Here is a 21,781-nt window from a genome sequence, read left to right as displayed (position 1 = left end):
TCCCCTGCTTCTTCTATCACTTTATGAAATACTTCCTCCTCCCTAAATTGGACACATGTTGCTATGGTAACAATACCGACCAATGACCACGCAGTCCAATAAAACTGTCATGTCTCCCTGGGTCGGGGGAAAGATTAAGTCGTCTGATTGATTAAGAACCTGATCATGGATAAATAGACTGATTCTCCAGGTCTACTTTTGTAAAACGTTCTATGAAAATAACATTTGAATTGATTTAACAAGTACAGAGTCATCTATAGGTCACCTGACATGTCAATGTGCATGGTGGTTTGAATTACATAGCCTGTGTATTCTGTATCATGCATATGGATCTGTAAGAACCTTGATGATGCACTTAAAAAAAACAGTGTTTCTGTGGGATGAAATGAAAACCGACCACGGGGGTGTATCACCATGAATCATGTTCCAAACATGCCTTAACAGCTCTGCGATCTACTGGGTTGAAGAGGCTTATATACCTTGAGAATCTGGCACAGCGGGTTCATGTGATGCAATGACTGATACCAGGCCAAACTGGCATCCAGTGGGTGTGGCTTCCGTTCTCCAAAGTCCGTTCCAAGAGGACGCACACGACTGTCGGTTAATTCTTCCTCTCTTTCTCCACCTCCTATTCCTCCTCCCCCAGGCCTTCCCATGCATCATATCCAAGTTGGGGAGCTTATCGTTTCCTTTCTTGTGTTAAAGTGACTCACAGATTGTTACTTTCCCTTCCTCCTTAAAACCCTTCACCTACCGTCACTGCAGGTGATATAGCCTATGCTACTACTCAATCCTCATGCTGACACAAGTACTGTATAGCAGTCAAGCGATCGTCTAACAGTCATTGTTGTTGATAATAAGTATTTATAATGCAAGTGGGCTTATTCCCTTTTGAGGATTGAGGAGATGAGTGGTTCTGACTGAGTGCCTCTCACCCACTTACTACTGAGCACTCGGCGAGGCGTTTCTTAAGAACGTCCTAAGCCACTTGACTGTTTCGCCTTGCTTAGCTCGTAAGGCAAAAACAACACTTTAAACGGTTGAGTAAGAATGCAGTGGCCAAGCAAACATGCATGTCCTCCCAAGAGGAGAACCAGTTTCGCTTATCGGCTTGAAAGTACGAATATATCCCTCGCCTTAAGGCCTGACAAGACTGTTTCGCTTTTCAGAGACAGACGGATTCCAGTGATGCCTTCATTCGATACACCCACACACTCAATCTCTGGACCAGAACCATGGCTCCACTCCACACACACAATGGGGTCTTTGAGGCTTGCTGGGAGGGAGTCTCTGTCTGCTGTCTGTGTTCAGACGGACTTGGCCAACCGTGTGCAGAGCCAGGCCTCTCACTGGACACACACACACCACAGAGACAGAACAACAACAGCAATGGAAGAATACAGTGACATTTCACCCAGTATAATATTAAGGAAATGAGAGAATGACGCTAAAGAGATATATTCCAGTTACAGTGCCTTGCGAAAGTATTCGGCCCCCTTGAACTTTGCGACCTTTTGCCACATTTCAGGCTTCAAACATAAAGATATAAAACTGTATTTTTTGTGAAGAATCAACAACAAGTGGGACACAATCATGAAGTGGAACGACATTTATTGGATATTTCAAACTTTTTTAACAAATCAAAAACTGAAAAATTGGGCGTGCAAAATTATTCAGCCCCCTTAAGTTAATACTTTGTAGCGCCACCTTTTTCTGCGATTACAGCTGTAAGTCGCTTGGGGTATGTCTCTATCAGTTTTGCACATCGAGAGACTGACATTTTTTCCCATTCCTCCTTGCAAAACAGCTCGAGCTCAGTGAGGTTGGATGGAGAGCATTTGTGAACAGCAGTTTTCAGTTCTTTCCACAGATTCTCGATTGGATTCAGGTCTGGACTTTGACTTGGCCATTCTAACACCTGGATATGTTTATTTTTGAACCATTCCATTGTAGATTTTGCTTTATGTTTTGGATCATTGTCTTATTGGAAGACAAATCTCCGTCCCAGTCTCAGGTCTTTTGCAGACTCCATCAGGTTTTCTTCCAGAATGGTCCTGTATTTGGCTCCATCCATCTTCCCATCAATTTTAACCATCTTCCCTGTCCCTGCTGAAGCAAAGCAGGCCCAAACCATGATGCTGCCACCACCATGTTTGACAGTGGGGATGGTGTGTTCAGGGTGATGAGCTGTGTTGCTTTTACGCCAAACATAACATTTTGCATTGTTGCCAAAAAGTTAAATTTTGGTTTCATCTGACCAGAGCACCTTCTTCCACATGTTTGGTGTGTCTCCCAGGTGGCTTGTGGCAAACCTTAAACGACACTTTTTATGGATATCTTTAAGAAATGGCTTTCTTCTTGCCACTCTTCCATAAAGGCCAGATTTGTGCAATATATGACTGATTGTTGTCCTATGGACAGAGTCTCCCACCTCAGCTGTAGATCTCTGCAGTTCATCCAGAGTGATCATGGGCCTCTTGGCTGCATCTCTGATCAGTCTTCTCCTTGTATGAGCTGAAAGTTTAGAGGGACGGCCAGGTCTTGGTAGATTTGCAGTGGTCTGATACTCCTTCCTTTTCAATATTATCGCTTGCACAGTGCTCCTTGGGATGTTTAAAGCTTGGGAAATATTTTTGTATCCAAATCCGGCTTTAAACTTCTTCACAACAGTATCTCGGACCTGCCTGGTGTGTTCCTTGTTCTTCATGATGCTCTCTGCGCTTTTTACGGACCTCTGAGACTATCACAGTGCAGGTGCATTTATACGGAGACTTGATTACACACAGGTGGATTGTATTTATCATCATTAGTCATTTAGGTCAACATTGGATCATTCAGAGATCCTCACTGAACTTCTGGAGAGAGTTTGCTGCACTGAAAGTAAAGGGGCTGAATAATTTTGCACGCCCAATTTTTCAGTTTTTGATTTGTTAAAGAAGTTTGAAATATCCAATAAATGTCGTTCCACTTCATGATTGTGTCCCACTTGTTGTTGATTCTTCACAAAAAAATACAGTTTTATATCTTTATGTTTGAAGCCTGAAATGTGGCAAAAGGTCGCAAAGTTCAAGGGGGCCGAATACTTTCGCAAGGCACTGTATATTAACATGACAGTAGTAGAAGCTTTTTGGATTCATTTAGGTCTATACTTTAGAACCATAGCTATATATTGTATATCTAAGGCTCTGGTTAAAAACGGCGTGTTAGACACTATGCCATGGTTTTGATACATTACCTACAGTACACATATATTCTCGCCAGTTGAAATCGTTTTTTTTCTTTCTTCTCTCAACTCCGTGAACTTGGTCATGATGACATACACAGGCAAACATGACTTCACACGCACTTGTTTGAAGAGGTCTTAGAATTTAGCGGGGAGAGCAAGACTACTGTACTCTAATTAAGGATAGGAAACACCGGACTCAAAAGTGGGTGAGGTAGGGCACAATGTCCACTAAGGAATGTTGATATTCACCAGCATTGTGAAGAGTAGATGCTCCGCAGCCTACAGATAATAGGGTCCTAAAGCAACGAGGAAGTCTAATCTCAGAGTCTTGATTAAAAAATGTGGTTGTGAGGCTCTTTGGCCGAGTTTAGACAGGCAGCCTAATTCAGATTTTTTAAAACAATTGATCTTTTGCCCAATCAGATCAGTTCTGAAAAATATCAGCTCTTTTCACATTAGATGTGATTGGTCAAAAGACCAATTACTGGAATAAAATATCAGAATTGGGCTTACGTGTCTAAACACGGTTTACGGGACTCCGTTGTATCGTAACACAATAATTAGGATCTGCTCCAATCCGCTGGCTTTAAACCAGAATCAAAAGCCAGCCTTCCAACTCTCTCTTTTGGCAAATATCAGCTGACTTGATCAACTGTGCGTGAAGCATTAAGCAAAACAAAACCCCAAAAAAACTTGTGGACAAAAATGTAACCAAGTAATTAAAAACATACGGGAGAGACAATGCAATGGACTGTGTACAGGAGCAATGAAACATGATCTATTCACTTGTCGATACACTCATCCATGCAGTATTGTTTGATCACTCGCTTTCTCCCAGGCTCGTTCTCGCTCACACGCGCTGTTATAGTCGCAGGGCAGGAGGGTTTAGGGTCATTCGATTTTGTGTGGATGAAGGGCGAGTGGGTGGCGGATTGAATAAAAAGACAATAATAGCCTACCTTAAGACATCCATAAATGTCTCATTCGTGTGCAATTTATATCTGTAGGCTTTTTATTTCATTATTTTAGGCTATCTGGTATTAGTGCGCAAACCTAAGCTTTGGGGCATAACTGTCAGGCGCCAAATAGCCTACGCGTCAATCACTTTTGGGAACAAGCAGAAAAAAAATGTCAGGTCGAACCACGGAGGCACAAAGGTCAATGTCAGAGTTGAATTAAATAAGAGAAAAGCTGCGAAAGGAGAGTTGAAAATAAAGAGAAAGACCGGAAAATGAATGTTTGGGAACGATTTGGCTAAGTGGTAAAAGATGATGATAGCAGTGCAGGCTTTGTTAAGTGTGAAGATTGTGAGGCGCCATACAAATTTGACAGTCACAAGACGGGGACTTCAAATAGGCCTATGGCACGTCAAGGGAACTGTAGCCTACTGGGTTAAATGGAAACTGAGCCTATATATTAACTCCTGCAAAATTAAGAATTTCTTGCAGTAAAATGATACACAAAATGTAGGCTAAACTTGGACTCAGGAACAGGAGTGGAGATATGATTTATTTCAGCATCTTGAGAGAATGCAAATTTGCCGTTAAATACCGTCTGTATCAGTAGAGACTGGAGGGTAGGACAGGCTCATAATCATGGCTGGAACAAAGCAAATGGAATGGCATCAAAGCATGTGTTTGAAACCATTCCACTGATTCTGCTCCAGCCATAACCACGAGCCTGTCCTCCCCAAGTAAAGTGGCACCAACCCTCTGTTCATATAGAGGTGCTATCTCTATTAGTATCATGAAAGCTGATAGTATTTCAACCACATAAAATACACATCCAAGCCAAACTGAAATGTTTTCAGAAACTGGGTCGTTTTCAAATGTTTCTATTTACAACCGGTCAAATTGATGTCATATGGACATTTTGCACAGAAAATCTTTACAGTTAAAAAAAAATATATATATATATATATATTTGAGTTAACCTATTGCATTTTCACCCCGGTCCCTAAATCTCTTCACTCTGCAGAGACGACAGAAAACCTCACCGATGTCAACTAAATTAAAGCATTCATTCCATCAATTTATGACATTACTTTGGTGAGCAAGAGTTTATTTAGTCTTCTAGGGTAACATATAATGACAGAAGAGAAGCTACATGTATCTAAATTATACACAAGCTGACAACAACAAAAAAATTGCCTCCCAAAATGGCTGAAATTATAAGCAGAAACATCTAAATCAGGCAAAAGAAATCCGGCACCCCCTGTCAAAAACCCGTTCCGCTGTCTCTGACTGTGGCCCGCAGCGCATTTTCTATATTAGTGGGTTAGGGTCGGGTGCGGGTCACAGATTTTCACTTTAGCCTATCACAAACGGTGCATTCAGAAAGTATACACAAGCCTTCTCTTTCCCACATTTTGTTATGTTACAGCCTTATTCTAAAATGGACTGAATAAAACCAATTCTTTAATCCATCTACACACAATACCCCTCTAAAAACGCGAAAACACGTTTTTAGACATTTTTTCAAATGTATAAAAGAAAAGAAACAGATATACCTTATTTACACGTATTCAGACCCTTTACTATGAGACACGTATTCAGACCCTTTACTATGAGACACGTATTCAGACCCTTTACTATGAGACACGTATTCAGACCCTTTACTATGAGACACGTATTCAGACCCTTTACTATGAGACACGTATTCAGACCCTTTACTATGAGACACGTATTCAGACCCTTTACTATGAGACACGTATTCAGACCCTTTACTATGAGACTCGACATTGAGCTCAAGGTGCATCCTGTTTCCATTGATCATCCTTGAGATGTTTTCTACAACTTGATGGCCTCCATCATTCTTAAATGAAAGAAGTTTGGAACCACACACTAGAACTTCCTAGAGCTGGCCGCCCCCGGCGAAACTGAGCAATTGGGGGTAGAAGGGCCTTGGTCAGGGAGGTGACCAAGAACCCGATGGTCACTCTGACAGAGTTCCTCTGTGGAGATGGGAGAACCTTCCAGAAGGACAAACCATCTCTGCAGCACTCCACCAATCACATCTTTATGGTAGAGTGACGAGACGGAAGCCACTCCTCGGTAAAAAAGCACATGACAGCCCACTTGGAGTTTGCCAAAAGGCACTTAAAGAACTCTCAAGTGTCACGTCTGGACGAAACCTGGCACCATCCCTACGGTGAAGCATCATGCTGTGGGGATGTTTTTCAGGGACTGGAAGACTAGTCAGGGTTGAGGGAAAGATGAATGGAGCAAAGTACAGAGAGATCCTTGATGAAAACTTGCTCCAGAGCGCTCAGGACCTCAGACTGGGGCGACGGTTCACCTTCCAAAAGGACAACAACCCAAAGCACACAGCCCAGACAACGCAGGAGTGGCTTTGTTGAGTGGCCCAGCCAGAGCCCGGACTTGAACCTGATCGAACATCTCTGGAGAGACCTAAAAATACCTGTGCAGCGAATCTCCCCACCCAACCTGACAGAGCTTGAGAGGATCTGCTGAGTAGAATGGGAAAAACTCCAAATACAGGTGTGCAAAGCTTGTAGCGTCATACCCAAGACGACTCGAGGCTGTAATTGCTGCCGAAGGTGCTTCAACAAAGTACTGAGTAAAGGGTCTGAATACTAATGTAAATGTGATATCAGTTTATTTTTTTAAACATTTGCAAAAAATGTCTAAAAACCTGTTTTTGCGTTGTCATTATGGGGTATTGTGTGGAGCTTGATGGGGGGGGGGACTATTTAATAAATTTTAGAATAAGGCTGTAACGTAACAAAATGTGGATTAAGTCAAGGGGTCTGAACTCCTTCTGAATCCACGGTATAGTCGGGCGGTTGCGGATGGGTTATCAGCTATTGCGGGGCGGATGACCCACGCACCATTAACACACACACAGAGAATGACTACCACATCCTAACTTCAGGCCAAAACACATGTACAGAAACAATCTCATGAGGCAACAACACTCTCACAACCCCAGCGTTTCTGCAGGAAAGGGGGGGAAACCTTGCACAGGACAAACATTGTATGACAGTGTGTGTATAAGGTAGTGTGTGTCTTGATTAACCTCAGATTGTGTGGGCCTGCACCTCTGAATCAAAGGGCTTTGAACATTATCGTTAATCTATTTCAATGAACACAGATAGTGCACTATCATTATCTTTAATATCTGTTGTGAAAGGAGCCATACTAGTATTTCATGCCAATAATCACAGGTCTGATCTAAGCAAACATGGCTTCTGAGTCATAGGGGGGGTGTGAAAGATGTAGCCAAGAACGTGGGCAGAATCTTTGAGCAATTGCATGAATGCCAATATACTGTATGTAAGGTTAGCCTTGCAATATTAGCCCTCTCCTGGTAGCCCTACAGCTGCTGTTGCTAATGCTAACCATTAAAACTGCCACCACTAATGAAACCGATAATAAAGAGCTCCATTTCAATACATGTACCTATAAAAGCTAGTGTTCGGAGTACATTTTTCATGGAAAACAGTCTCTGCCATAACACTCCTACAGCAACCAGTGGGTGTGCCGGTGTGGTACCTATAACGTCTTCACCATAACAATTGGGTGAGAGACCTTAGCCATTTTTTAAAGGATACAGTTGGGCCTGGTTGGGCACTTGCAGGTACAGTTGGCATGTACAAAAGGTACAGTTGGGCACTTGCAGTCCCAGAATGCATTGCTCTAGGTAGGTCTGCACTCGCAAAGGAAAGTTACTGTAAGATATACTACATGACCAAAAGTATGTGGAGACCTGCACATCGAACATCTCATTCCAAAAATCATGGGCATTAACATGGAGTTGGTCCCCCTTTAGTGCTATAACAACCTCCACTCTTCTGTGAAGGCATTAGTGACATTGGGTACTGATATTGGGCGATTAGGCCTGGCTTGCAGTTGGAGTTACAATTCATCCCAAATGTGTTCGATGGGGTTGAGGTCAGGGCTTTGTGCAGCCCAAACCATGAAAATAGCCTCAGACCATTATTCCTCCTCCACCAAACTTTACAGTTGGCACTATGCATTGGGGCAAGCAGCATTCTCCTGGCATTTGCCAAACCCAGATTCGTCTCTCAGACTGCCAGATGGTGAAGCGTGATTCATCACTCCAGAGAACGTGTTTCCACTGCTCCAGAGTCCAATGGCGGCGAGCTTTACACCACTCCAGCCGACGCTTGGCATTGCGCATGGTGATCTTAGGCTTGTGTGCAGCTGCTCAGCCATGGAAACCCATTTCATGAAGCTCCAACAGTTATTGCGCTGACGTTGGTTCCAGAGGCAGTTTGGAACTCGGTAGTTGTGGTGGAACTGAGGACAGGCACTCAGGGTTCCCGTTCTGTGAGCTTGTGTGGCCTACCGCTTCGTGGCTAAGCCATTGTTGCGCCTAGACATTTCCACTTCACAATAATAGCACTTACAGTTCTAGCAAGGCAGAAATGTGATAAACTGACTTGTTGCATCCTATGCCATGTAGAAAGTCACTGAGCTCTTCAGTAAGGCCATTCTACTGCCAATGTTATTTCCTATGGAGATTGCATGGCTCTGTGCTCAATTTTATACACCTGTCAGCAATAGGTGTGTCTGGAATAGCCGAATCCACTAATTTGAAGGGGTGTCCACATACTTTTGTATATATATAGTGTACCTTGTAACTATGCATTTATTCATGATGAGGCTTTGACTTTCAGGGGGATGTTCAAGAACGTAGCCAATAGCACTCCTGAACACATCGGGAAGTAATTAGAGGTTTGTGTTCTTGGTCCGTTTTTAGGGGAGGTATGGTATTTATAGTTGTGAACGGGAGCAACAGATGGGAATAGGATGTCCAGGAGGTGAAAGGGAAGAGGGGGACATGTTTCCTTTCTTCCAGTGCAATAATGCTGTACTTTGTTAAAGAGAACCAGCGAGGGTTGTTTGCTTACACACACACACACACACACGGTCACATGCACAAGTGTACAGGCAGCCCAACTCCAATCTTTCAGCTCTTTTGCCAATAATTGGGCTTCTCATGTGAACGTAGCCTAACAAGCATGCACACCACACACAACTATTACACATTTCCCTGCTTCTTGTTTTTTTTGGTCGTTACAACTGGCCTGAGGGTGAGTCACAGTCGTTTAGAAGAAGCTGAAGAGGAGAGATTCACAATGGCTGACTGGACGGGGCTGGAAGCAATCGAGAGTTGGCCACAGCTAAAGAGCTGAATTGGAGTGTGGTCTCTGGTCTGATTGGAGTGAGTGAGTGAGTGAGTGACACTCTCTCCCTCCCCCGCGCTCCCTCGATGACAGTGAGAAGCTCATACTTCAAAGTGTTACTCAAGCACTCAGTCAAAGCCAATGTTTGTCCAGGGTTGAACGACATATCACAAAGGCAGATCAGAAGCACCACAAAGACGATATGCTGACAAACGGCAATACTGGTAGGAAATTAAAACAACATTCCCTACTGGCTTTATACGGACTTGATGGCAGTGACTGAAAGACCGTGATTGAGTGAGAAACTAACAACGCCTCAACACCTCAAACTACAAAATTGTCATTCAAGGGCTCAGTTTAAGCCAATGTTTTTCCAGAGATTGACGCCTTATCACAAAGACGGATCAGAACCGTCACTGATTATTGGCTGATAAAAACAACAGTCCTGGCAGGAAAAGAAAACGACACAATTGCGACCGAATCTTGGGTGAGGCCAGGTTTGGATAGGTTTCTAGCTAGTTTATAACCTTGCAGGATGTTGCTCTAGTAGTCAATTTCACTATCACTTACTGTATATGCTAAGTGGCCTGGGTCATCTAAGGTCTTATTGATGAGGAGCCAAGCGGGTTTGGACAGAGAAAACGGACTCTTTGTTCAGACTGCATTTGCCCAAGCCGCTACCTTTCTCATCTAATTTGGAGAAAGTTTCAATCAATTTGCTCAGCTCCCTCTCAAAAAGGCACTCTTGCCCAGGCTGACTTTTTGAAGAACGGTAGTTTCATTCAAGGAAAAAGTACTTTTTAAATCAAGGTAGTGGTTTAATGGTTATGGGGACGCTATCGTCTCGATCTTTGTTTTTTAGATGTTCACTCTTCTCCAATTCCACTTTATTCTTATGTTGCTGTATCAAAGTCAATTTCCTATATATCTAGAAGGTCACCTTCATATTTTGGGCCTATTTGAGTGATTTATCATAATCTCCACCCGGCACGGCCAGAAGAGGACCTCCCCCCGGAGCCTGGTTCCTCTAGGTCCTTTCTAGAGAGTTTTTCCTAGCCACTTTTCTTCAACATCTGCATTGTTTGCTCGTTGGTGTTTTAGACCGGGCGTCTTTATAAGCACATTGTGACAACTGCTGATGGTAGAAAGGGATGTGTCAAATAAATGGGATTGATTGATCATTGTTATTTCAAAGAGTCTAAATTGAGAAGTGGCTATTCTTCCAACCCAGACTCTCGGGAAGAGTCTGCAGTGACAGCTGGTTGAGTCTCTCTCTCACATACACAGACACACAGCGTCTTCCCACAGTTCGCCCACCCTGTCAGCTCCTTCCTGTGAACACCACCACCCTGGCAGCGTCACCACCGACAGAGAGCGTCCGTCCCCGTCACTCGTCCCCGGGAGCCGTGTGATCCCGAGCACGTCGCCACCACAACACATCCCTGTGCCGTACTGTACTCCCCTGCACGGGCGGTGGGCGATGCAGTCTAACTCGTCACTCTGAACCCCAAAAAAGACAAGACATATCACAGTCGAACACTCACGGTCTCACCCTCACTGCCTGCTGGTATACCTCCCTGTCCAAAGTTCAAAAGAAAACTATTTTTTTGTTATCGTGTGAGAGAATTCAGAGTAGAATTGTCTGATTGAATGGCGGTAACTGTGTACTTTCATCTTCATCAATCCATAACACACCCTCACCAAAGCCTACCATATAATACTATGCACTCGATGCCAGCTGAAGATTAAACATTGGCCGCAAATATTGAGGCTAAACACGAGATGAAGAGGATCTAAGCAATCTAAAAATAAACATTTTTAAAAAGCACAAGGAAATTTATCTTCAGCTGTTTGGGGTCAACACTGTCACTGAGCTGATTGTGATGCAAAGTCTAAATCAGAGGGAAATTATGCAAGACCAGACTTGCTTTGCTTGCAGATAACAAAGCTATGAAGTATTCTGTTGAACTGCTTGTACAGGCAGCATAAATCTTACAGAAATAGAGGTATGATCTCTCACACACAGAGAGGATGGTCGTGCAAAGAGCTTCTGGATATAGTCAACTGTTAAAAGCCCCTACCTTTTTCTATCTCAATTTAAACATATCTGAAGTTATTATTTTTTTTATTTAAAAAAAAACATGTTTACGGTAGATTTCGGCTTTATATGGGTGATTAATGTAACAGCTCAGGGTACTCGAGGGACTGGGACACAGATCTTGTCAGAACAATGTACCGATTTGCAATTTGTAAGAAACACAATTATAAACTGCAATGAAAATGCAGTATTGAATGAAGTTATCGGACATTGACAAGTTCTTAGACCCTCGTCAGCATTGATTTGTGATTGGTGACTGAGCAGCATGGTAGTGTCAGCTTGCCGTGGAGAGAGACACAGAGACGAAGGTGATTTGATGGACAGTTCAGCCTAACAGAGGCAGACAATGACCCCTGAATGTAAACTTGCGGACTCACACAGACACCCCAATCCTTCTTACTGAATAACACATAGCGCTGATCTGAGGGCAGTTTTGTTTCTTAAGCCCTCAAATGGTTGAGTGTAGGATTGCTGTCGGGTGAGCTGATCCTAGATCTGTGCTGTGTGTTCCCCTGTGTGCCTAACCGCCCACTACTTTACAAGACTGTAAACGAAACATCAGCACATGAGTTGGGACAGCAACAGATGTGGCACAATGGCTCCCATTGTACTTCCGTCATTATAGAAGCAGTAAAAGCTACATTGTCAAAGGCGCAAAAAAAAGGAGGCATAAACAATTAGCATAACAGCCACAGACTGACTTGTCCCATTTAAAACCACCGTGAAGACTTTTTCATTTTTAGCCCTTTTTCTCCCCAATTTCGTGGTATCCAATTGTTTTTAGTAGCTACTATCTTGTCTCATCGCTACAACTCCCTTACGGGCTCGGGAGAGACGAAGGTCGAGAGCCATGCGTCCTCCGATACACAACCCAACCAAGCCTCACTGCTTCTTATCACAGCGTGCATCCAACCCAGAAGCCAGCCACACCAATGTGTCGGAGGAAACACCGTGCACCTGGCAACCTTGGTTAGCGCGCAGCCCGCCACAGGAGACGCTGGTGCGCGATGAGACAAGGATATCCCTACCGGCCAAACCCTCCCTAACCCGGACGACGCAAGGCCAATTGTGTGTCGCCCCACGGACCTCCCGGTCGCGGCCGGTTACGACAGAGCCTAGGCGGGAACCCAGAGTCTCTGGTGGCACAGCTGGCGCTGCAGTACAGCGCCCTTAACGACTGCGCCACCCGGGAGGGCCTGCAAATGACTTTTTAATGAGCTCCTCTCTTGCTCAACCTAGGAACATCTGAAGTTGCTCTGGTGCAGCTGGAGGTCCATCAACGACAGTAACTGTAGAGAGAGACACAGAACCAAGGGGGAAAATATGGCATCCGGGTAATTCGTTGGCATCGAAAATGGAACTTGATACTTTGTGGCCTCCTATCCATTTGTGTGAGAAACAAAGTAACATTCAAGATAACATTCAGTTCCCACGCCTGCCATTCCATTCACTTGAACCTCGCACACCGGATCTCCGGAGAGACTATGGGGGATCGAGGTTACTTGGTTTCCCACCTGTCTATAGGATACAACAAAGTGCAATTTCGTGATTGAAAACAGTGAGCAAGAACATGTTGTACTATCAAGAGTGTTTTTGCAATAAAAATCCCTGGCCCTAGGTTATCATCAAATGGATGTTGCTCATTTATAACAATTGCAAACATATGTTTTCTGTTTTGAAATTGCATGTTATGCACATGAAGTTTACATGCTGTTTTGTCATTTGCAAACTGATAAACCCACAGACGGTAACTGTTCTATGGAGTGGGCTTGACAGATGAAAAAGCACACAGCAAATTCTCAAGTGTTAAATCAACGCAGACTGTTTAATGTCACACTGTTCCAGTGTCTATATGGGTCTACACTTTTCAGTGTTAAATTAACACTTTGCTTAGTGTAAAGCCTTATTTGCAGATTTCTCAGTGTGTCTTGCCTTTCGAGTGAATTGTGAGTGAGTTACCATCCATGACTGTGTTTGTCAGCGACAGAGAAATGGTTGTTGCATTCATTCATTTTCAGACCTGTGGCCTTCACCTAGTGAAATCCTAAGTGAATATGTAATCATTCCAATAAATGTATTTAAGACAATAGAATATGTATTTCATAAGGCTGTATTTTAAGGACCTTAATTCAGTGGCCTGAAACTCATGGTTTACAGGCCACATCAGGCCTGTAAGTCACATTATGCTGGCTTGAAAAGTGACTTAATCCCTATTGGAATCCAGCCAGAGTGGGGATATCCAACGTTTTACATTTTTTATTCAGCCGTAACCTGCATTCAGAAAGACTGCCCAGGGTTAGGAAAACCAAGATACACTACACGACCCAAAGTACGAGGACGCCCCTTCAAATTAGTGGATTCGGCTATTTCAGCCACACTAGTTGCTGACAGGTGTATAAAATTGAGCACATAGTCATGCAATCTCCATAGACAAACATTGGTAGTAGAATGGCCCATACTGAAGAGCTCAGACACATCATGGTAGGCCACACAAGATCACAGAACGGGACCGCTGAGTGCTAAATCAAGTAAGAATCATGTGTCCTCGGTTGCAACACTCACTACAGAGTTCCAAACTGCCCCTGGAACCAACGTCAGCACAATAACGGTTGGTCAGGAGATTCATGCCAGGAGAACTCTACCTACCCCACTGCATAGTGCCAACTGTAAAATATGGTAGAGGAGGAATAATGGTCTGGGGCTGTTTTTCATGGTCGAGCAGCCGCACACAAGCCTAAGATCACCATGCGCAATGCCAAGCGTCGGCTGGAGTGGTGTAAAGCTCGCCGCCATTGGACTCTGGAGCAGTGGAAACCTGTTCTCTCGAGTGATGAATCACGCTTCACCATCTGGCAGTCCGACTGACAAATCTGGGTTTGGCGGATGCCAGGAGAACACTACCTACCCCACTGCATAATGCCAACTGTAAAATATGGAGAGGAGGAATAATTGTCTGGGGCTGTTTTTCATGGTTCGGGCTGGGCCCCTTAGTTCCAGCAAAGTGAAATCTTAACGCTACACCATACAATGACATTTTAGACGATTCTGTGCTTACAACTTTGAGGCCACAGTGTGTGTAAGGTCCTTTCCTGTTTCCGCATGACAATGCCCCAATGCACAATGCGAGGTCCATACAAAATGTTTTGTCGAGATCAGTGTGGAAGAACTTGACTGGCCTGCACAGTGCCCTGACCTCAACCCCATTGAATACCTTTGGGATGAATTGGAATGCAGACTGCAATGAGCAGTTTGACAATCAAGTATTCACGTGGTGTATTAGACTACCTAAATAATCTAAATCATTTCAGTAAGGGGTGCAATAAGGCCTAGTAACAGATAGGATTCGTTTAGAAAAATGTGTTATTTATAATTGATTAGCATAAGATGAATGAATCAATGTGCATGCAAGAACATTGAAACAACCCAACCCCCCCCCAAAACAATTTTTTGATAAAATATGGCTGTGGTTTTGGTGCTACTCTGGTTATTAAAGGGGCAGAGGTTGTGTTTTACATACATTTCCACATGAGGTAGAAATAATACTGTTTAATTCTGAAAATTATGATAATATCAAATCAAATAATACACTTTTCCTGTTAGATGTGTTTGAAAAGACTGCATGAAATTTTAGCTTGTTTTGCAGGGTGGGTTTTCTGGACTGCCTGTATAAATTCAGAGAGTTTGCCCTCCTCTCTGCCAATCATAATAGCTAGTTCAGGTTACACATCCCTCCCGTTCAGTTCCGCCAATTAGGCCCCTCTCTCAGACCATGCCCAGGATGTCCGAGCAACATTTTTGCTTGAGAAATAGCATTTAGCTAAGAATCTATTTTTGTTTATTTATGACCATTTTAATTGAAAAATATCACATCAAGGTACTTAAATTGTTACCCAGAAATGTTTTGATAGAGATTTTTTTTAAACAGCTGCATTGGGATTACACTGAGGTTCTTTTAATTTACACCATCAACACTAGAAATGTTACAATGAAAAATCTAAACTAGGTAACACAGGCCAATTTACTGTGTAGTCTACTTAAAATTAAATAAATAAGGTTACCTAAAAATACATTTTAAATGCTGGACTTACCTAGACTATTCGTAGAACCATCCATGGTTGATCGTCCAGGAGTTATTTACTGTTTTCTAGTAGTGAAGTTTGTTTTTGGGTGTATTTTCCATACTGTATGCCGCTGCTTTACCTGAGGGTGTCAGAAGTCGTTCTTGAGAAAAGAGAGGCACGCATGGCAACGAACGTACGCAGTTGCCGGAGAGGATTGGCCTAAAAAATTCACTCAAATACTTACTGTACATAAATCCAGGAAATGAGCTGAGCATCTGGTGGGCAAATGCACAATCGCCCAATAGATTCACATGCACACCGCACTAGAATTACCAAGACAATGATAGGTTAACTATCGCCTCGTTTTTATATGACTACACGTGCATGCAATAATATGCTCCTTACTGAAACTTGTAACACAACTTTTTGGGTTACATACACATAATGATGTATATAAACACTGGATTGCTAAAGCTATGTATTGGCCATTGAAAGGCTCTGAAGACACTGGTCGGCCATATTGGCACTCCCCAGTAGGAGCAGTCCTCCATAGGAATTAATGCAATTCTACATTATTTCAATTAAATGTTTCATAGACAAAATTACATGTATTTAAGTATTTTGTTGTTGTAGTGGGGACAGTAACAGTCATCTAAAAAAATGATACTGTTTGTAAATATTTGTCTTGAATTTTTTATTTGTGTTTAGCTAACATAATATAATGTTAAAGTGTCTGTAATAGAATAAACATGGCAGAAACGAATGTAGACATTAATAAGTGCATTTCTATAGTTTACCCCAAATAATTACACGATAAGGGAGTGCCAGTATGGAGGTGAGGTGGCTTCAACACAGTGCCCCCAAAATAAGTCATCTAGTGTATATATAAATCATTGGTTACGCCCCCCAGTCGTCCAAAAGTTCAGTTCAACTGATTAGATTTTCATAGATTTCCTGCCGCCTGGTGGCGTGTTTGTGTACTGCATGTACATATGATGGCGGAATTGAAGTCGGCGTCCTTGTTTCTGTTATTATGGGGGAATGAAAACGTGGTTGAAACAGGAAATGCACCCGGCATTCTTACAGAAACACTTTTGAGGAGATGGAAAACTCGTAATAACGAGTATTGTGTACGTTGCCCATGCGTCGTCAATGTGCCACCTTGTATTCTGGGCGATTATGGGACAATGAGGGCTCTCCTTCAAGAAGTGAATGGGAGTCAATTGGGCGTTTGCTCAAAAAGTACATTACAAATATTTTCCGAGATGTGAGATAATTAACTTGTTCTCTGTAATATCGTATAGCTTTTGAATCAAGACATCATATACTTTAAAGAAGAATAGGCAGGTTTCTCGACTCATACCCTGACTATTCTGCACATCTATAAGTCCAGTGTTAAATTATTTCGCCACGATTGTCTATTATTGCCTTACCTCCCTTCCTACCTCATTTGCACACACTGGATATAGTCTTTTTCTATTGTATTATTGACTGTACGTTTGTTTATTCCATGTGTAACTCTGTGTTGTTGTTTTGTGTCGCACCTGCTTTGCTTTATCTTGGCCAGTTGTAAATGAGAACTTGTTCTCAACTAGCCTACCTGGTTAAATAAAGATTAAATAAAAATAATTTTAAAAATTACGCGATTAGTCGGCAGTCTGCTGGGTGGGGTGTTAATACGTTTCTCCATTCATTACCAAATGGGATTCCTATCTCATGCATTCTGTAATATCTCTGGTCCTTTATATCACAGCGGTTTCAACATGGAGGTGCCCATGGAGAGACATGTCTGAAGGAGACTTGATACAAAGGAGATTAACCTCACCCTTTCACGTCCCCGTGTAAGTATCGGGCTTCTTTCACACACAAGTTGATAACTTGAACACTTATAGCTAGCGTGAAGATAAGTACTTAGTTAACTAGCGTTCCACAGTGCGTTACAGTATGTCGGTTGTCTCTAACTGTCAATGATTGTGTCATGCAACCCTCAAAACCACAGAGGTTGATCAGCAGACTGCACTTACGTGCTTGCAATTTGTAACAATAATCATGCGGATGCAGATGTATAATAGTGTACATGTGCTATTTGTCCCACCTGCTTATCTTATTGATCATGTCACTGTTTTCTCTTAGGATCCACATGATGCATGTACCATGAACTGTGCCCGCTGTCTACTACGGCTCCAGAGTGTAGGGTTCCTGGCCCCCTCTGTCAGAGCAGCTGTCCAGCATGCTGCCCTGCTTCAGCCAGCCACAGCACTGTCCCAAATAACAGCACACAACACATGTGGTCAGGTAAGGCACTCCCGGGGGGAGTCCTCTTTAAAGTCCTCTTTAAAGTAAACCTCCGGGGTAAGAAACATAAGAAGCTAAGGATCTCAGGTCTCTTTGTATTCACACTGCCCTTGCCTTTAAACGAGGAACTCAACTCTTGCCAGTTCACTTCACCTATTTTGTGGTCCGAGTCCTCTTTTGAATTCACATTGCTATGTTTAGGAAGGTTTTTACAAAGTGCAGGACAAGCTATTCCATCGGAACGTGTTATCGGGCAGCTACCTGCTTGCATTTTGGAAGCTAATAGATTACAATTATGTCTAATCTTTTAACTAAATGCAATCAGAATATAGATTAACATGTCAATATTACTGGTAGAAGAATGAATGGCAGAAGAATAACTGCAGGTGAAATAATGCTCTAATTGAAAATGGTACACCCAATGTAGGCTACTGCGCCTTTAAGAGCTAGAATTGATGTTGTACGGTTATTATTCTCACTGCGTATATGTTGTCTTCTCTCACATTATTCAAACCCCACAATTAATGAACAGTTTATGAAGCTCTCATCGTCTATACAAAAGATCACATATTGCAAACAAATAATCTTGCAATAAAAACACCACATTTTTGTCTTCTTTTTTTTTCAATGTCGAAAAACGGCACACGTTTTTTCCCGCAAGCCTGCACAACATAATTTTCTCTCTTTTGTGGCACCAATGTGAGGGTTTAAGGCAGGGGAAACGGTGTTGAAGTAGTCTAGTGTGGTGCGGGAATAATCACAAGCGAACCTGGGGGGCTTTGTGTTCACATTGGCCTAAAAAAGGGAACCCGACCTCGAAATTCAAGCAAACCGAACGTTCCAGATGCTCTGTTTGGTTCGCTTCGGGGCTATTTTTGAGGGTTCCGAGTCCCTTTGGAGTGTTAACAATGCACACAAAAAAAATCTCAAGGGGACCAAGGGTGAACCCTTTATGAAGTTTCCCATTTAATCACATCATGGTAGTCTGTTTTTGAGTTGATAATGATCATTATGCTCAATTGTAGGGTTAGGATGACGAAAATATCAAGTTAACCTTTTATGCATTTTGTTGGAACTATGTCCTCGCCAATGTATTTCTTCGTTATCAACAGGCACTCAGGCGTTTCCATGGCAGCCCTGGATGTTATAAGAGCCAGCCTGTACCCACAGACCCTGGTGAAGAGCATGAGGATAGAATAAAGAAGGACAAGTCACTGATCACTCACGATGACCTGTTTGAGAGGGTGGCCAGGGAGGCCAAGACTAAGGCTACCTTCAACAGAGTGGTGGATGTCTTCAGTAAGAGGGACATACGGCGTCGGGGTCACGTAGAGTTCATATACGCTGCCTTGAAGAAGATGCCCGAGTTTGGTGTGGAACGGGACCTTACAGTCTACAACAAGCTGTTGGATGTCTTTCCCAAGGAGGTGTTTGTCCCCAGGAATTTTATCCAGCGCATGTTCAACCACTACCCCCGACAGCAGGAGTGTGGGGTGCAACTGCTGGAACAGATGGAGAACTATGGTGGGTGGGGAGGGGACGTGTGAGTGAGAGATTGGGCCAACAATTGTTTTTCAGAACAGTGTCTTTTTAAACCATTAAAATAAGGAGCTAGTGTCTTTTTGACAGACCCCTTTTTGTCATACATTAATTTTGTTGTGTCATCAGGTATCATGCCAAATGTCGAAAGTAAGGTCCTGATCGTCCAGATCTTCGGGGACAAGAGCCACCCGATGAGGAAGTACCAGCGCATCATGTACTGGTTCCCCAAGTTCAAGCACGCCAACCCCTTCCCCGTCCCCCTGCAGCTCCCCGAGGATCCTGTAGATCTGGCCCGGCTCAGTCTCAACCGCATCGCCAACGACCTGGACGCTAAGGTCACCGTCTACCAGATGCCCTGCACCGACATCTCTGAGTCAGGAGAGGAGATCACCTTCCCACACGTCGTAGGTAGATAATCAAAGTTCCCTCTCCTTTTACATACAAACTCTGATCCGAATCCAAGGTTTTCTCACTCTATAGTTGAAGGGTTTTCAGTTGATATAGCTCGTATTTTGTGGTCAGAAAATATTTAGGTTAGCAATGATCAATTGAATAGATCAATGGTATTAGGGCATGTGTTAAACTCATTCCACGGAGGGAAAGGTGTACAGTTGTACAAATGAATGCATTTAACCCAACCCCTCTGAGTCAGAGGTGCGGGGGGGCTGCCTTAATCGACATCCACGTCTTCAGCGCCTAGGGAGCAGTTATGAATTAAAGTCACTGATTAGTCAGGAACTCTCCTCACCTGGTTGTCTAGAGCTTAATTGAAAGGAAAAACCAGCAGACACTAGACCCTCTGTGGAATAAGTTTGACACCCCTGTATTGGGGGTTGCAAACATATGATAAATGTTGTTTCTGTCTTCTCATTGTTAATTCCTACCTTTCTGCCCTTTCCCCCTGTGTTAGGGATCCAGAGCCCAGACCAGATGGAGCTGCTGGCTAAACATAACCCCAACAGGCCTGTGTTTGTGGAGGGCCCCTTCCCCCTGTGGCTGAGGAAGATCTGTGTCTACTACTACATACTCAGGGCTGACCCACTGCCCCCCGAGGAGAAGGTGGGAGACCCTGTGCAACTCTGTTAAAGCCAAAAGAATGATAACATTGTGTATTTGTAAATAATGGTGTATATTTTAACGGTAGCATTTGCAATGTCATCATTTTGATGATGAATATTGCCTCAGTAGTATCTGTCCCGTACTATTACAATAGTGTTATTGTATGTTGTTGCTTGAGCAGTAACAGTTGATTTGTTTTCACCCTGTCAGGTGGAGGAGTCTTACGACCCTGAGAGGTGTTTCGACTACCCTCTCCAGCTGGACCTGGACTTGGACCGGGACATGGGGGACGACGACAGCTTTGACGTGGAAGACGGTAAGATGATAACACCTAGGACCTCATCAGTTCAATTCGGCAAAGCTTTAGATATCTCGCCAACTAAAGTGATGCTGGGCACAGCTGTAGGAATCCGTACGGGACTTTGAGGTTGCAGGGGCGTACAGTAAAGTGATTAAGGATATACGTCTTGTTTTCTGCAGTGGACGAAGGGCCGGTGTTTGCCATGTGTATGACGAGCCAGGGGGATCAGGCCACCCTGAACCAATGGATCTCAGGCCTGCAGGAGACCAACCCCACCCTGGGCCGCGTCCCTACCCTGTTCCGCCTGGAGGCCGGCCCCAGGGAGCTCCAGGGAGTGGCAGACCCAGGACCCGGGTACAGGGAAGAGGGCGAAGAGGAGGCAGAGACGGATATTGTCGTGGAGGAGGAGCATCAGTGTAGCCAGGGAGTGAAGCAGTGACAGGACTATGATATAGCTCACTTCACTACCAGAGATTACCCGGAGAGCTAGCTTTCTGTCACAGCGCATTTGTCAGAACACGGGAGTTCTTCTTGTCAGGTCACTTCTGGCCCTCATCATAACATCTGGTAATCATAGGATGTCTTCAAGTTAGTGGGTTTAATACCTAATTATAATGTACCCACCTATAGTCAACTAATTTAGGATCTTTCAAGAAACCAAGCTTAAGTTAGCTATTGATAAAATACTGTAGATAATATGTACGGCTGTAACCCGATGCCCTCAACTCATTTGATGTTTCTGTTAGAATGCCTTTGATAAGACTCTTGAAGGAACTTTGAATTTGCACCGTGTCAAGACATGCTCAAATCAACACAAAACAATAAATGAATTTATTTCTATAGACGTTTCTTTTGTATGGCATGTAAGATGGGATGGTAACATATCGAACAAGTTTTGTTTCACAGGCCTCTCCCAGCCCACCTTACTTGATAACACCTACCCCCCCCCCCCCATTAAATCATAGAACCACTTTTAAAAAGTTACCAAAAGGGTTTATTAGTACCAAAAAAAAAATAATGGCATTTG

At 43.4% G+C, this 21,781-nt stretch overlaps 2 protein-coding genes across 4 annotated transcripts in view; one reads left to right on the top strand and one right to left on the bottom strand.

Moving 5' to 3' along the window:
• LOC109906597 (echinoderm microtubule-associated protein-like 3) overlaps positions 1–15,996 on the bottom strand; it is a 32,719-nt gene extending 16,723 nt beyond the window's left edge. Inside the window, exons 1-2 of one of the 3 annotated variants that reach the window (XM_020504374.2) lie at positions 15,802–15,996; positions 15,585–15,696 (exon numbers count right to left, since the gene is read on the bottom strand). In XM_020504374.2, coding sequence (XP_020359963.1) covers positions 15,585–15,609 — 25 coding nt within the window. In that variant the 5' untranslated portion in view covers positions 15,610–15,696; positions 15,802–15,996. The remainder of the gene's footprint in view (positions 1–15,584; positions 15,697–15,801) is intronic. The other 2 variants (XM_020504373.2, XM_020504375.2) reach the window with 2 other exon arrangements.
• A 1,280-nt stretch (positions 15,997–17,276) lies between these two features.
• Positions 17,277–21,594, top strand: LOC109906595 (ECSIT signaling integrator). The gene is made up of 7 exons (XM_020504371.2): positions 17,277–17,398; positions 17,691–17,852; positions 18,965–19,376; positions 19,521–19,802; positions 20,305–20,453; positions 20,664–20,769; positions 20,934–21,594. Exons 2-7 carry the CDS (start codon positions 17,712–17,714, stop codon positions 21,191–21,193), a joined length of 1,350 nt encoding a protein of 449 aa, XP_020359960.2. The 5' UTR covers positions 17,277–17,398; positions 17,691–17,711; the 3' UTR covers positions 21,194–21,594.
• The last annotated feature ends 187 nt before the right edge of the window (positions 21,595–21,781 follow it).

This window comes from Oncorhynchus kisutch, linkage group LG16 (genome assembly GCF_002021735.2).
Source record: "Oncorhynchus kisutch isolate 150728-3 linkage group LG16, Okis_V2, whole genome shotgun sequence".
In the NCBI taxonomy this organism is placed as follows: Eukaryota; Metazoa; Chordata; class Actinopteri; order Salmoniformes; family Salmonidae; genus Oncorhynchus; species Oncorhynchus kisutch.
The sequence above is the reverse complement of the archived record's forward strand: the minus strand, read 5'-3'. Positions and strand labels throughout refer to the sequence as shown.

What these genes read in the sequence shown, in the direction of transcription:
- LOC109906595 (XM_020504371.2), top strand. Translation starts at nt 17,712, where the DNA reads ATGAACTGTGCCCGCTGTCTACTACGGCTCCAGAGTGTAGGGTTCCTG. An exon ending in CACCTTCCCACACGTCGTAG is followed by an intron (nt 19,803 to 20,304) that starts GTAGATAATCAA and finishes CCCCTGTGTTAG; the next exon opens with GGATCCAGAGCCCAGACCAG. An exon ending in CAGCTTTGACGTGGAAGACG is followed by an intron (nt 20,770 to 20,933) that starts GTAAGATGATAA and finishes TGTTTTCTGCAG; the next exon opens with TGGACGAAGGGCCGGTGTTT.